The 17,244-nt window shown below is 43.2% G+C and overlaps 1 protein-coding gene across 2 annotated transcripts in view; it reads right to left on the reverse strand.

Moving 5' to 3' along the window:
- Pcsk5 (proprotein convertase subtilisin/kexin type 5) overlaps positions 1-17,244 on the reverse strand; it is a 424,706-nt gene that overhangs the window by 14,491 nt on the left and 392,971 nt on the right. For both annotated transcript variants that reach the window (XM_060387271.1, XM_060387268.1), the window contains 5 exons: positions 14,406-14,623; positions 9,728-9,964; positions 7,778-8,005; positions 4,897-5,074; positions 1,443-1,660 (listed from right to left, as the gene is read on the reverse strand). In XM_060387271.1, coding sequence (XP_060243254.1) covers positions 1,443-1,660; positions 4,897-5,074; positions 7,778-8,005; positions 9,728-9,964; positions 14,406-14,623 — 1,079 coding nt within the window. The remainder of the gene's footprint in view (positions 1-1,442; positions 1,661-4,896; positions 5,075-7,777; positions 8,006-9,727; positions 9,965-14,405; positions 14,624-17,244) is intronic.

Genomic DNA, 17,244 nt, shown 5'->3' on the forward strand with positions numbered 1-17,244 from the left:
TAAGAAGAATGACAATGAGGCTTGGGACACGGGTGAGCTTGCAGAGTGTTTGCTTAGTTTATGCAAAGCCCCGGGTTCAGTCCCCATCACCTCACAAATTGGTATGGTAGTATATGCCTGTAATCTGGCAGTTTGGGAAATGGATGTAGGAGAATAAAAACATTCAAGGCTATCACCAGCAACATTTTGTTGGAGGCACGGCTGGAGAAACATTTGGAGCTGAGCATTTTCCGGTTTGAAAAAGAGAAATTATTTACTTCTTACACATTCATTTTATTTTATTTAACATGTAAGAAGCACTTATCAAGTATTGTATTAAAGAATAAGAGGCGTGGCTGCAAAATGAACAGTATATAACCCTGATAATCCTTGTTGGAGAGGCTCGCAGTTGGATAGATGGGCGTATTTAGTTAAAATGTAGTGTGAGGCTGGAATGCAGCTCCATGGTAAGCAGTATGCCAGCCTAGCATGTGTAAGGCCCAAAGTTTAATTACCAGCACCCGAAAAAAGGCACATTAAAAAGCTTTGATGAAACACTGAATTACAGAAGTGGGATGGAGGAAATATGGCCAAGAGGACCAAGACTTGCTCTCTAGATGTTCAAGCTCAGGGTTTCGGGGTTTTGTTTTTAAGGAAGGGGAACCAAATCATGTGAGGGGCGTGTGAGACAGTGGTGTATTAGGTGGCTGCCACCGGTTCTTTGTACTTGTAGGTGGTTCTTGACTCCAGAATATGTAGAATAAGAATTAAGACCGAAGTTAAAGGGATCTGAATAGGGAAATATTTAAATCACCTTTTTGTTTTGTTTTGTTTAAACTAGTTGTGTTTGGTTTTACCATAGGCCTCTGGGGTTTTTGATTATGCAAGCAGTGTCAGGTAAGGGTTCTGTCTTGTGGCGTGGGCCTTAAGTCAACCAGATGTTGGTTGGTTAATCCCCAAATTGTGCGCCACCATTGCCTTAGCATGTCTTATAGGCAGGGCAGATTGTAGGTGAAAGGTTTTGAGGCTGGGTTGGTGTTCACATTTCTCTTTTGGTAGCCTGCAGAGTACCTACCTGCACCAAAACCAGTAGGACTGAATTAGAGTTAAGGTTCTATGAAGGCACCAGCTCAACTTCTCGACAAGTTGTGTGGGTTTCGTCCTCAACAACAGGACCTTGCTGTCAGTTTGGGGAGAGCATCTCATTGTCTTGGCAGTAGCCTAGGCTGTTCCGGGAGTTCCATGGGACCCCCTTGACCAACAACTCAAACAAATGTAACCCAGTCTCAGTACTGGAAGCCTCATTTGATGACAAGAGAAGACCATCTGGGACTCTGTCTCCCCCCTTACTGGGGGACTTCATTAGGATTACCTTCATAGATTTTAGGAAGTCCCACTGCAGAACAAAAAGGCAAACTTTTCAAATTTCCATTTTCCTGTGCTGAACACCGGCATAGTCTCACCTTCGCACTGGTCACAAGTTGGATGGCACCTCTCACAGGTCTGTGAGCGCTGGTCTGCATAGTAGTGCTCGGGGCAAGAGCGACGACACTGCCCCTCGGAGCGCAGCAGAAAGAAAAATGGGTCACAAGACTGGCAGTCTGTGGGCTGTGGGCCTCGGCATGCCTTGCAGCTCTTGTCACACCTCTCACACCGACCACTGGCACTTTCTCCATAATATCTGAAACCAAGAGGGGAGCAAAGGTATATACAGATGTCCTCAGTATATGTGGGGGGCTGGCAGCTAGACACCAAAACCCATGTGTGCGTAAGTCCGATGAATAAAACGGCCCAGTGTCTGGACATTAACTCTACCTCCTCTTTTATGCTTTCAAGTATCTTTGATTAGTTCTCAGCGCAGTATAAATGCTATGGGAATAGTTGTTATGCTCTATTGGCTTAGAAATAATGACAAGAAAAAAAATCATGTGTTCAGCAACAGAGGCATTTAAAAAAATATATTTCCATTCCTTGATCTGGTATGGAAGCTGAGGATGTGGAGGGCTGAGTGAGCTCTGCTTGAACCAGAGGCTGTGTCAGTCAGGGTTCACACACTGGCCTGGTCTCTTCAGTCTCTTCACTTGACCTTACTCATGGAATCATTGCCAAGATGCTGATGGATCCAGTAAGTGTGGATTTTCTTACCTGTACGCTGAGTGTTTTCACCTGCTTCCCACCCCGGCTGTTTGTGACCATGAAGCTGGAAGCACATAAGATAAGGCTGCTAATCACACATATGGTGGCTCCACCACTCTCTACCATCACGGCCGCTGCCACACCATCGCCGCTGCTGCCTCGTCTTCTTTTGATGTATTCAGATTTAACTTTACCCTTTGTTGAACCACACCCTGGATGGAAGAGATTTCCTTCTTTCCTTTTTCCTTTCCTCTTTTCTTTTTCTTTTCCTTTCCTTTCTTTTCATTTCCTCCTTCTCTTCCTCCTTTGTCAATTTGGAGACTGAATCTCCCATGCATAGTCAGGTTGGACTTGAACTTTCATCGTAGCCCTTGCTGGCCTCAAGTTCATAGCAATTATCTTGCCTCGGCACAACAGCGCATCAGCATCTTCCGAATCATTTCTAGGTATTTAGGAAGTGGGCAGAGGTGGTATGGTTCATACCTGCATTTCGGGGCATCAGCAGGTCCTAGGAATTACCAGAGTAACCTCAACGTTTTAGGGTTTTGGTACAAAAACTCTACCTGAAAAGCCCTGTTTGTGTCAAATCAGCTCAGTGAACATGGGGAAATAATCACCACACTTAGGTAGTGCTGAGGCCGTCTCTGTTGGCAATCCGAAAGAGTCACATTGTACCCTAGTGACCCAGCTGTGGCACAGTAAACCTCACTTTGCTTTCTGTACTTGCATTACTTCAATTAGTCCTTAGCATGACCAAGGTATTCAAGAGGCAATACAAGAGAAATCAAATTAAAAAAAGTAAAACAATAGGGACAAGCAAAAACACACAGGAAGGAAACCACAGGAGTGGGCTTAGAAAACAGGACTGTAGTCCTGAATCCATAATATATCAACAGCTATATAACTATGTGACTTCATCAGTTAAACTCTCTCACCTCGTTTTCCTTTTCTGTAAAATGGAGGGACTGATGTCCACCTCATGAGATTATTGTAGGATCAAAGCATAGTATAAAGACGCATCACTTGAAACGTTTTGCAAACTGTATTGAAGATACAACCCAGTAGAAACCACAAATGGAAAACATCCATTCAAAGTAGGTCTTAAAAAACTGTCAAAGCATGCTGCTGAAATAAAGACAAGAGGGAGCTCGCTGGGTTCCACATGTCCACTTACTATGAGGACTATTTGTTTTCACATAAGAGTGAAATTCTGTGAGCCCCACAGCCTTGAAGAGGACCTTGTGAGAAAGCCTGGAGACTTGAGCCTTAAAGAATGTTCCATGCATGAGGTTGATACTAAAATAACTACGTATCAGGAAAAGGTGCAGAGAATTATACAAGTGTCTACTCAAGAAAAAGACATTTAACCAACATGCTTAAGTATGTGGAACATGGATTTTACCAAAGAAACCATCCCCCGCTAACACTGATACTCTAGTTCTTCTCCAGTAAAGAAAATGGTGGCAGCTGGTGCTCCCCACCCCCACACCTCTCGGTCACTTTGCACAGTGTGGAGTATCATCTTCTTAATGCCATGCTCGGCTTTTCGTTTAGCTACAAAACTGCATACTTTTGGTGTGTGCTGCAGAGCAGATTGTGACCAGATCTGAGAATGATGGCGATTCACCCTGTGGGATCCGGATCTTTTTGAACACTTCCCTTGTAGCCACACCTCTATCCTTAGGCAGGATCATGCCGCTGTTAATGCATATGGCTCGCACTTGCCAAAACTCACTGAAAAGTTGACTCTGTGCTGTGTGTGTGGTAGCACACATGAAACATAAGAGACGGTTTCCTTCCAGGAACTTGAAATGTTTCTTTCATGAGAAGATACTAGAACAAGGGTAAGCCTTTGAAGTACAAAGTCTGGGCATTAACTCAGCTTACCCCGACATACCAGGTGCTTTTACACTGTCCTGTGTGGATTACATGAGTGAGTGAGTGAATGAGCTATGCAGAAACATGAACCCACACACAGCGCTGAAATAAAAGAACCATGCAGAGATCACTCGGGGAAAGGTACCAGTTGGGGTGAAAACATCCAGGAATGGTCCTTCAGTTTGTGCCTGGATCCTCTCAGACCCTGGGTTACTAATTGGGAAAGAGTGGGCTGGAGTGTGGAATGCTGGGGAGGGCATGGCCCAGTCACGCCTTCTTCCCATCTTGTTTATAACCAGACCCGATAGACACACCAGCAGGTTTTCTTAGCAGAAAAATCATGGAGTCTTTAGTCACGAAATGCTCTCATATTAGCATTTCATGTCAGCATCAAGGTTGCTTTTAAAGCCAAAGCTGTAAATTCCACATTTGGGCACTTGGGGAGGTCTGGCAGAGTCCACAGGGTGTAAGTGGAGACAGTAACTGAAACGGTTTTCTTCCCACCTGTACTGCTTAGGTTTTACATATCAACCCTGAATCCACACCACCATCTAAAACTGGAAACAAAACAAACCAAACAAACAAAACGCAGCCCTTCTTACTAATGCATGTGGGTCTTTCTGAGGGGAGGAGGACTCCTCTGCTTTGCAGTCACACATATGGACTGTCAGTGGGGCCGGCCCGGAGGATGATCATTCTGACGGGACCGTCTTTCTAGAGTGTTCCCTCACTGGCACACCCGGTTTCTCCTTTTTCTCTCCCTTAACTGTGGCCTGGCTCATATTTGCTCCCTCCTAGCATGGAGGTCTCCCTGTGGCCCTCCCTGTTCTGAGCCCCACTTTCCTCATCGGCCACCAGCTTGCCACCGGCAGCCACTCCAGAACAATGTGCTGAGCTCCTTACCCATCCCTGCACTGCAGCAAGCACTCTTTGCCCAGCTGAAACCAGCCGGGTCGGCAGGAGCTGCAGTTCATGCTGTGTGGTCCTTCACAGGTCCGGCAAGAGCTGTGGCAGGGCACACACTGGTGGCTGTCCTTGTCAGCGTGGTAGCTTTCTGGGCAGGTTCTCACACAAGTCGTGTCTGTTGAAGGAGGAGAAGAGTCTGTCTTGACTTCGAGTCTGACCTGTGGCTCCCACACCTTCTCTATTTGGTTAGGAAAGCATTGCATGAAGAGCAAGATGAGGTTCCACAGGATGGTTGAGGTCAGCGAAGACAGAAGTCGGGTGGACGGGCCACGGTAGGTAGAATGTACAGGCTGACAAGTGGCTATGGCAGCTGAGGGTTGCTGGGCACCTCTGCTCCAGTTTCCTCTCATTGCTATAACTCTGACCACCAACTTTGTGGCTTTAAAACAGGAACTGGTCATCTCACTGAGATAGAGGCCAGAAATCTAAAATGGGTACACACAGCTGCATTCCTCTTAGATGCCATGGGGTAGGGGTGGGGGGAATCTGTTCCTTCCCTGTCTATCTAGTCCACCTTTAGAGGGCATCTGTGTTCACGAGCCCCAGAACCCCTTCTCTTTCAGGGGGAAGCATCCCCTGTGTTGCTCTGATTCAGTCAGCACACATCTACTACCAATTCTGCTCATATCGGACCCTGCGATTATGTTGGTCTCATCTGTTTAAGCCAGGACAATCTTCCTATGCCAAAATCATTCATTAAGGACAGCTACAAGGCCCCCTTTACCATACGAAATGAATACTTGCACTGAGAGAGTAAGGTGTGCCATCATCAGGGAGAGAGAGAGCATAATTAGTCTACTACAAATTAGTCTTCTAACTCTATAGTTTATAAATAGCCCCTCTCTGGTGGTGCAGGGCAGGAAAGAACCCAGCCTTTGGGTGCAGTCTCTGTATCAAGGCTTAACTCTAAATTCATTCATGTTGCCAGCTGAAGGAAAGACCTTCACTAATGAGACGTCTTCCTCTCCGTAAGCAGGTATCTGACCTGGCTCTAGACTGGTCATGACCAGAAAAGAATGCACTAAGAGATCATGTGAGAGATCTGGTCGGAATGGCTATTTTTATGAGGAATAACTTTGGGAAAGGAAGTCCACCAACCTCCAATGGGCTGGTGTTTCCAAGTGTCACCTATTGTGAGAGGCCGGAATGGTACTGAGGATGGGTGACCCTTTATGTAGCAGGGCACCGATGTCTTTGCTGATGACATCTCACCAAGAGAGGAAAGGGGCCACCTACTATGACTGTGAAGGTTGCCCTCTGAGGTCTATGCTGCTGATTGTGAAAACAACTCTGAAGTTTTCTGGGCTTCCCTTTATTCGTCTCTTTTTAATTGATTGATTGATTGATTATTTTTGAGACAGGGTTTCATGTAAGCTGGCTTCAAACTTCCTATAAAGTTAGGGCTAGTCTTAAAACTGTTGATATTCCTTCCATCTTATGGGATTAAATGCATTTGCAACTATATCCTGCTTATTTGCTTTTTAGAGACAGGATCTTGCTATACATAGCCCAGGCTGGCCTTGACTTTGAGATACTCTTGTCTCAGCCTCTCCAGCAGTAGGGTTATAGTCATGTTCCACCCCACCTAGTCGGGATGATTACTTAATGAACAGATACTGAATTAAGAGGCAACTATGATGACCAGTAGAAAAGCTACATGTTAAAGGAGCCTGTCCGCAGACTACTTATTACTGGGGAGTCAGTGGAGAAACTGAATCTTCTTAAGGAGGGGAGCTACATGGCTACGACTGCTGAGAGATAGTGCACTACTCCAGCACAGATCCCAGAGGATACAACCTACCTCTTTCAGCTAAGAAGGCACACCCACCATCTAGACATGAAGGAACCACTTGCCAACTCAAAAGGAAGAGTGGGGACTGGATTTTTCCAAACTGTGCACAGCACACAATACAGAAACAAGCTGTGTTCCAGGCAGAAGGAAGCTACAAGATATGACAGGTAGATGCATATAGACCTTACACTGAGCCCTGTCCTAAAGAGGAGCTGAGACCATTCCCTATGAACAGAAAAAAAAAAATCAGAGTCATTGATTTTATGTGTATTAATGTTTTGTCTGAACATCTGTATGTGTACCACATGTGTTCCTGAAACCCAGACGTCATAAGAGGGCATGAGATCCCCTGAAAGTGGAGTTACAATGGCTGTGAGCCACTCTGGGTGCTGAGGCTCAAACCTGAGTCTTCTGCAAGGACTAATGCTCTAAACCACTGGCCCATCTGTCTAGCCCCAGTGATAGTGTATTAAAGAATCGCATCAATACAAAGTTATCAGAGTTGACAATATCCTGTGTAAGAAGGTGTTACTATGTGAGGAAACATAGAGCAAAATGTTCATGGGAAAGGGACTGCAATGTGTCTAACTTACCCTTCAATTTTTTAGAAAAAAGTAGATTGTGGGTTAGCAAATACTTGTACAGAGGATGATGATGAAGATTCATAGTGGTGAAGTGGGCAGAGAGCACTGTGCAATGTTCATTCTACATTCCATCTTGTCTATTCTCTATAGGTTTGAAAAACTTTTAAGATTTGTAAAACAAAGAAATCGAGAAAGAGAGAAAAGAAGGAAGGAAAGAAGAAAGAAAGAAGGAAAGAGAGAAAGAAAAAAGGAAGGAAGGAAGGAAGGAAGAAAGAAAGGAAGAAAGAAAGAAAGAAAGAAAGAAAGAAAGAAAGAAAGAAAGAAAGAAAGAAAGAAAGAAACAAAGGATGTTAACACACACTGGGCATCAGGCATCATTCTCAGGAGGGTCACAGAGGGAGAGACAGAACAGCTGGCCTTGGGCATAAGTGTTATAACTTACTGAGAAGAAGAGTCTCTCCAGGGCAGCTATAGCACTGGTCCTCAGCAGGCCCTGAGCAGCGGGAGCATTTCCTGTGACATGGCTGGCACCTGTGAGAGCCCTCGTCCCAGTACTCAATGGCTGCACACTCCTTGGGTGCTGTGCAGACATCATGCACTTTTCTCAGGCCTTCCCGACAGGACAGGCAGGTCCAAGCTGATGAGCAGGTCTGGCAGAACTTGGGACAATCTGCAGGCATGGCAGGCAAGCAGGGGGTAAGAGATGTGCAAGGCTGGAACACCCCTCTAAGAAATGAATTTCTTTCTTCTGGAGACTTCTAGGGCTTTATGCCAAGGGTCAGCCAACACTATGAGCAAGGATGCACACCATATGTGACCATCGAAGTCCCCATTGCCATAGTCTTTCTGTTATTTCCCAGAATACTTCTAGCTAATTACTAGTAAAGCAATTGTTGGAATGTATCATAATTTCCCAATAGCAAATGACCTCTTTAGTGTTCATTACAAATGCTCAATGCTGGCGTGTGAGAGGACCTGCATACAACAGGTGCTTGCTTGGCTGATGTGCTATACAGTTGACGAGAACAGTTCAGCTTAGATGTTCCAGCAATCGTCACTTCCTCTTCTTAGACTCCTTTCCTTGCAGATACGTGAAGATTGTCTCCTACATTTATTGCTCCCTCCCTTTCTTGCTGGCATGTTGCACAACATCTCCCCAGTTTCAATTCCTCCTTGCCCCCTTTCCCACTCTTCCTCTGCTGGCTCACTTTTTCTCTTGACTTACTGTTCTAGCATCTTTGTTTCCAAATAGAACATGAACTCTGTGAGGGTAGGGGTTCTGTGTGCTTTGGTCTCTAGGCCTGGAGTAGCATGCAGTACACTGAAGTCCCCCTCAGTCTCCCTGAATGGATAGGCTTTATTGTTACTATTATGATCTCATTGTCTATGCATCAGGGAATTAGGACCAAAGATGCTGAGTCAGATAGGAGAGGATAGAATCAGCCAGGTATGGTGGCACACATACCTGCACTTCCCCAGCACTTGGAAGACTAAAGCAAGATGAGGGCTAGTTTAAAGCCAGCATATGCAGCATAGTAAGATTCCATTTGAGGTTGGTAGAGACAGGCCAGGATGGGAGTGTAGACCTTTGACAAATGTTCTTGCCAGTTTAGCCCCAGGGGTGGTAAGACAGCCCAGGGCTTTTAGAAAAGCATGTTTTCTAGGATGCTTTTCTATCTTATTCAATAAGTCCTCTCATAATGGACAATTTATTTTTCTGTTTCCTGCAACTAAAAAGAGACTAAGAAAGATTAATGTCCAGTTGAAAATAAGGGGGCCCAAGGAACCGCAGACCCTTTCTCCTTTCTTGATTTATTGTTTCATGAAGCACTAATGGTAGAAGGCAGGACCTGGGTCAGGCTAGGCAAGGGCTTTACTACTGTGCTGCCTCCTAGTTCCAGCAGTCCTGTTCTGGGATGTGTAGTGACAGAAGAATCAAATGGGAGATGAATGGGGACTTGGGATAGGAAGAGCTGGAGAGAAGAAGAATAGTCATGAGGAGATGAGAGGGGGAAGAGAGATGACAGGAAGGAAGGAAGTACTTCATGGGATCTTTTACTAAGTGTATGAACTCATTCGTGGCTTAAACTCTCAAGGACAGACAGGCTTTAAAAGCTCACCTTCTCTTGGAAAACTTTATGAAGAATCCTTTTTGATGGGCATGTGCCATTAATAGGGCCATGTGATATGTAACTAGCCAGATGCACATGCTCAAAGCTTATGAATTATGTATTTTAAAAATGAACTCACATTCAAAATTTGCTTCCTTGAGCAGGAAGGTTACAAGTGTCCTAAGAGCTTTGGCTGTGTGCTATGACAGCCCTAGAGCATACTTTGTGTTGACGGGTTTCCCAGCATTCTTTGCTCAGTCATACAGCCCAGAAGTCCTTACCTTTGCATTCATCATTCTCTTCTTCTTCGTAGGTTCCCTCAGGGCACACATCCAAACACAACCCCTTGTAGAGAACTTTGGAAGTATCAGCACAGACAGCACAGTCATCCTCCTTGGGACCATTGCACTCCAGACAGTTTTCATGGCAGGGGACACACTGGCGTAAGTCAGGATAGAAGTGTTTGGGACAGGGATGATGGCACATGTCATTATATAGGAAGAATCCAGGCATGCATTCTGAGGAAAGATAGGAGTAGCAGGTTATCCCCAGGGATTGGTCAGAAGAATTAATTCATCACTCTTGTGGAGGGCTAGCCTATTTCTTAGATCTCTGAACCATTTGACCTAGGCCGACATTTGCTTCTCCTCATCCAGCCAGGGCATATCTAACAATTTCTACTTTGGGAGGGGAGGCCACGTACGGTCGTCTCATTGAATAATCTTGGATTTGTGTGCTGAAGGCGCAAAAAGTTTCAGTGTTGTGGGAAATAGTGACAATGGAGATATTGGAGGCATTGCTCAAAGATCTGAAGAAACTGCAGGTTCACACGTAGAAGAATGACCCATTCCCATCGTCTTACACACAAATCAATTTCACATGGACCAAAGACCTCAGTGTTGAAATTGGAAACAATGGAACTGCTAGAAGAAAACTGACACTTCCCTACAAGATACAAGTTCAGGAAAGGAATTTCTGAATGGGACTTCATTGTCCAGAAATTAAGGCCAAGAACTGACAAGGGGCCTCCATAAACTAAAATGGTTCTCTATACCAAAGGAAGCCATAAGTTAAGTAATATTTCCCCCTATTTTCCACAGAATAGGGGAAAATCTTTGAGAGCTGTACAATTGACAGAGGATTAATATCCAGAATATACCAAGGGCTCAAAAAATTCAGAAAAAAAGTGACCCATTTAAAAAAAAAAATAGGCTAACTAAGAATAGATCTGAACAGAGAATAAAAATAGATTCTTCTGAGAATTCTCAAAAGGAAAACCATGGCTAAAAAAATACTTTAAAAATATTCAGCATCCTTCGCTATCCTGGAGCTACAAATTAAGATTACTTTGAGATTTTATCTGAGATCAAGAAAACAACTGACAACAAATGCTGTACTCAAGGACCACACAATGTGTGTATGTGTGTGTGTGTGTGTGTGTGTGTGTATGTGTGTGTGTGTGTGTAGTTTGAAAGCAATTAAGGATAACTGAAGGATAACATTCCTCAACAGTTGTAGGCTAACAAGAATACTAGGCAAGGGAAACCTTTTTTCAAGTTGTTGGTCAGGGTTGTCTAGGAGATTCCCCTATAGTGGAAGCTTTGGTCTCTTTAAAAACTCAGTTATGTTATGTAGATATGTTTTTATTTTAATCCTAAGTGTGGGATATGGGACTGCCCTAGTTTATCCATAGCTGATAATTGCCTCATGCAGGGCATGGTCTTTGCTAGCCTTGTGCAATTCTGAGAGGGGTGTGGTTTTTGCCAGTTGCAGATAGTGGAATTCTGAGGACCCTGAGAGGATATAAATATGAGAGCCCAGAGAGAGGGCTTAAAGGAGACAGACAGAGGAGGAAGAAGGCTGCTTGTTTGTTCTACTGCTACTGTTTTAAGTTTGCTGGACTGCTAGATTTTCTGACAACTGAAACTCGTATTTTCCCAAGGAATCCGATGACCCTAACCAGCTGGAACTAAGTCTAAAGAGGTCTACATTCCCTTTCACTTCTAACCTTCTTTTTCTCTTACCTAGCATTGGAGGGAGGGGGGTTGTTGAAAGGGAGATAGAGGCTTAAGGAGCCCCAAGTAAAATAGAGTTAAAAAACTAACACCTACACTCCCCACTTTGGCATAGGCTATTGTTGCCTCATAGAACTTGAAGGTTAGACCCTGTTGCTGAAGACACCATACATGTTACACAAATGACATGGAAGATATGATCTAGAACTGATCTGGAAGCCTCCTTCATTAGGACTAGCTCTCACAGATCCTATGCAAGCTGCCAAGGAAGAAAAACAACCAATAGTCCTATTCAAATGAACCACAACAATGACTATCTCAGCAAGAAATCCCCAATGTGCACTAGTGACATTATTATCTTTGGGGTAAGCAATAGCTGTCAATGGACTTAAGGCTTGCCTAATAGGGGGAATTCATGCTTGGTACTGCAAACCTAGCCAACTGCCTATGACTGGAGAGAGGTCATAGACCCTAGAGCCTATTACTGACATTGTCTTAAACCATAATTTCTATCTACATTCTTTTTGTTTGTTTGTTTTTGTTTGTTTGTTTTTTGAGACAAGATCTCAGTATGTAGCTCTGGCTGTCCTGGAACTATGTAGACCAGGCTGGATTTGAACTCACAGAGATCCATCTGCCTTTGTCTCCCAAGTACTGGGATTAAAGGCATGTGCCCTCTTGCCTATCTATCTAACTACATTTTAAAGATTATACCCACAGATAAGTGTTGATCTCACTATACTTCTCAAAGAAGCTTCTTTTTGCAGCAGGTATTGTAGAGACGTAGAATGATGATATATAAATGATGATATATAATAGACTATGTATTGTATATATATAGTATTATTATATATAGCATGTATAATCTATAATAATTCTAGAAGAAAAAGTCATGAACTTGAGAGTGAGTAGGAGAGGACTGGAGGAGTTGGAGGGGTACAAGGGAGGCATAGAAATGCAAGTCTACACCATTTAATGTATGAAATTCTAAAAGAAAAAGAAATTGATAGAATATATTTATAGAACTTGTTCAACAAACATTTCAACATTACATCTAATAGTAAAATGTAAAGTTTCACTTGGAATTAGGAATAAACAGAGACTTGCCATAAAAAAAATTTGAAAAGTATTTACAAATTTTTGAAACTGCGTCAAGTGCCCCAAACTTGATTCCATATATCAGGAAGCTTGGGAATTGTTTGACTTGTTAGTTTTTTGTTCTTTGACAGGATAAACTTGTGAGTGGATGTTCAATCAGCATGAAGAATGCATTGCTAGTTACTTTGTCTTCCTTCTTTTTTGGGGGATGGGTTTGGAACACCTTCAGATCATACTAAGTGACTCCTTTGCATAACACTGAGTCTCCTTTTTTTGGGAGCTTGTTCCAAAGAAAATGGTCTGTTCAAACCATAGCATTATTCCCATTTAAAGTTGCCTAAACTTTATTTTCTTAAACTACATGTATGTATCTATGTGAATATGTGTGGGATGTGCCTGCTATGGAGCAAGTGTGGAGGTCATGGGACAATTTTCAGGAGTTGGTTCTCTCTTTCCTCCACGTGAGATCAAAGGTGGCAGGTGCCTTTACTCACCACACCATCTATATTTTCTCTCATCTCTTAAGACTGTGTCTTTAATCACTCCTGTGATTTAATCACTCCTGGATCAATCCTTTCTATAAGACCTTGAACCCAGAGTGGGGGTTGTGAGTGTCTTATCTGTAACTCAAGGGTCCTGAATAATGTTATGTATGAACTGAAGTTTTCAGAAGAAAGCAACAGCTGTGCTGAGGCTTCTATAAGACCGATCAGCTGATTACACTTCCCTACTATGGAGTGTTGGAATGTTGTAGATCTGGAATCTAGTTATCCTGGGCTTTCTTTAGCTCCATAACAGCCCATCACCTACCTCTGTGTTGGATCCAATATCCGGTGACTGTCAGGTAAATCTTTTGGAATGTATAAACTTAACAGACCATTAACTTCTACCAACCTCAAAGCTATGATTGTCATCTGGTGGTATGTGAGGCCTAGAGCAGAGATTTCCTCACTTGGCTATCACCCTCTACCTTTAGTTGCCACCAATGCTTTTGAAAGTTTCTTGATTTATGACTTCCTTTTGTTCTAACTAGGAAAACAGCATGAAGCTGTCTCTTTGGACCATGGCATGTAGGTTAATCTGAATCTGTGTACCTAGGCTGTGGTCATTCATATTTGTCTCCAGGATAAATGTCTCTAATTCCCTTTGAGGTGAGAGTTGAGCATATCTACAAAAACTCTTGTTTGTCTTAGCTTACAGAGTTTACAAGGGAAAGAGTGTATCTCATCCTCAACTTCCGCAATGATAGACTGGCAGATGATGGATTGCACTGAAGGTGAAGATTAATTTTTGTTGTTGTTGTTGTTCACAGATAGTGACCCAGACAGTGGCTCTTCACAGCCAGGGTCCGCCTTGGGACTGTGAAAATGTTTTTTGGTTTGTTTGTTAGTTTCCTATCAAAGATGACTAGTCCATCAAGGATCAATATGCCACAAGTCTCCCTCACTCTGTAAAACTTTTATGCAAAGGGATTCAAATCCTTTTATTCTCTTCACCTGGTAAAGCTTTTACTTATAAAGAGCTGCCCCCTGCCTCTTCCCACATTCCCCAAACTTGAAGATCCAAAGAGGCCAACCACTTGCCCCCCCCCTTTCATTTTCTTTCAGAGTTATCCAGCTGTGAAAGAGTGTGGGATTGGACCCCAGGCAATGGGGAAAAGATGGAGTACTCCTACGTTAGGATAAAAACCTATCAGATTTGGTTGCTAGACCAGTTTTGGTCACAGCACACCCTTTTTGTGAAAAGAAATAGCCTTGGCAGGTTCCTTTCACTTTGTTCATGTGTTTCTTTGTGCAAGAGGGAGAATAAATATATATTTTTTTTCCATCAGGATGCTTCCAGGTACCTTTGCAAATTTTTTCATGGATGCAGTCCTGGCACATCTCTGGACAGTGCTTGCAGACTCCTTCCATGGCCACGTGTTTTTCAGGGCAAGTTTGCAAGCACATCCCATGGTCTAGGACGAAATCTCCTTCACAAGAGAGGCAGCTGGTGGCATTTCCTTCACATGTTTTGCAAGGGGAGCTACAGTGTTCGCAAATACCATCTTTTGCATAGAAGCCCCTATGGAAAGAAGGGGGACTGCAATTAGATCAGTTAGACATGGCTCTCAGCTGCTAACAAAGGGATTCTGACCAAAAGGAAAAGCTGCTGCTCTTGTCAATCAAAATAAGACTCACTGAAGGGAGGTTGTGAAAGAATGTCTAGAAAAGTACAGTGAGAGAGGTGAGCACCTTCTTTGAGGACCTGGTTTATTTAAAGGAATATTTTTTTTTGTCTAAAACTTTGTTACTTCCTGATTTATCCATAAATTGTCATTGTCTTTTCTTTCTGTCAAATCTTTACAATAGAAAATATCCTGGGGCTGGAGAGATGGCTCAGTGGTTAAGAGGATTGACTGCTCTTTCAGATGATGCTGGTTCAATTCCCAGCTCCCACATGGCAGCTCACAACTGTCTGTTCTGTAACTCAAATTCTAGTGGATCCGACTCCCTCACACAAACACAAAATGTACATATAAATAAAGAAAGAAAAGAAAAACTAATGTTAAAATATATTAGCACACATTAATAAAGATTTCAAACCAGCTCTGTTGCTGGAAACAGCTACCATTTAAGGGGGCTGGGCCCATGTTTGTCCTTTTTATATTTTACTTGTGTGTGTGATATAGTGTATGTATATGTGCTCATGTGTGCATACTTGTGCATGAACGTGTAAAAGCCAATAATTGACACTATTACTCTCACTGTATTTTTAAGACAGAATCCCTTTTTCTGAATCCAGGTTTTACCACTTTTGCTAGACTGGCTGGCTGGAGTGCTTTGGGGAATCCTCCTGTCTCTGCTCCCTCAGTACCAAGATTATAGGTGTGTGTCATTGTACCTGTCAGCTATGTGGGGTTCTGGGGATCAAGCTCAGGTCTTTCTGTTTGTACAGAAAGCACTTTATCTACGAGCTTTTTAAAAAAATACTTGCTATTTATTATTATTATTATTGTTAGAGATAAGATCTCTCAAATATCACGTCTCTGGCTGTCCTGGAACTCACTCTGTAGACCAGGCTGGTCTCAAACTCACAGAGTTCCACCTGCCCTACCTCCCTGAGTGTTGGAATTAAAGGTGTGCACCACTACTGCCTGGCTTATCACAGTTTTTGTTGTTGCCTTTTATTTTTTATTTTTTCCTTCTCCAGAGACAGGCCCTTGTTATGTAGCTTTGGCTGAACCCCAAATTCACAATCCTTATGTCTCAGCCTCCTGTGTGCTATTTTGATGGCTATTAAATAATAGCTCCAGAGCGAGAGGCGCAGCCCTTGGCACAGTTTTCACAGCGGCCGCTCCTGAGTGAGGGCCAAGTGCACATAGGCCACTATGCACACTTTTCTTTAATGAACATCTATTCTGGTGATTGAATGAGAATAGCCCCATTCTCTATGGGTTCATATATTTGAATTCATATATTGAATCATCAGATAGTAGACTGGAAAAGATTAGGAGGTGTGGCTTTGTTGGAGGAGGTGTGTCTCTGGGTGTAGGCTTTGAGGTATTCAAAGACTATAGCTATTTCTAAGTGATTTCTTCATCCAGCCCCACCCTCCCTCAGGTCTGTTTTAGCACTTTGCTTTTCTTCCCATTGACTGGCATGAACTTGACCTGCTATGCTGTAAGGATTCTGCCAGGCTCCTCTCCATGCAACATATCCACTTTGTTGTGACATGCGCTTGCCCATCAACAGTTGTTTCTGCTACAGATATGTTGTTGTTGGTTTTCCCAGTGCTCATGCTCAAATAACCTTTACATATCAGGTTAAGGCTAAGATCCTTCCTTCTTCATAGCTGTATAATAAACAGTAAGGCCTGCCAAGAAAAGAAGACTCTCCAACCTGCCTAGCTGCCAATCTCCCTCTATACAGAGAGCTTCAGGGTTCCAGGTTTCATGAGTGATGATCTCATCCTGGGGTAGGATTTTGATAATTCAGCCTTTTATTTCTTTTGAGTTGTTCATGTGCCTGCAAGTAACCTCTCATCCATACTACTGTAAATAACTTCAATAAGCTTATTATTCACCAAGTTGGACATCGATAGTGTCATATTTTGGTCTGTCATTGGTTTCCTATCTGGGGCAAATAGACCTTTCTTTGTGTCTCCCCAGGAATAGTGTCAGGAAATAAAGAGTGAATACAGTATAATAAGATATCTTGAGAAGAGACCACATCTATATACATTGTTACACCATGCTGCTATAATAGCTCTATTTTTTAAATCATGCACTATGATTAATTTATAAGTTGAACTTTATCGTGGGTATGAAAAAGCAGAGCAGTTACACATAGGGTTTGGTACTACGCAGTCTTAGGCATTATTAAGAGGCTCTGGGATGCCCCAAAGATAAGGGCAGATGACAGGTCTTCATCCTTACTGTTAGAGATAGTTAGAAAGCGTTACACTGAGATGATGGCATAGGAAGAGAATCTGGGGAAAGGAGGGAGGGAGGGAGGGAAGGTCAGAGGGGGAGCACTCAGCCCTTAAGGTGCTTGTCACTGAGTGGAGTGATAATTGTAGCTGAGGCAGACTATAGTAACTGAGGCCCTACGGTGCCAGTCAGCCAAGGAAGGAACAAGAACAAAATGGAAAGATGGGGCGTTTGGTGACCGTGGTTCCACCAAACCTACAAATGTGGGAGCTTC

Source organism: Meriones unguiculatus, chromosome 1, assembly GCF_030254825.1.
Source record: "Meriones unguiculatus strain TT.TT164.6M chromosome 1, Bangor_MerUng_6.1, whole genome shotgun sequence".
Lineage (NCBI taxonomy): Eukaryota > Metazoa > Chordata > Mammalia > Rodentia > Muridae > Meriones > Meriones unguiculatus.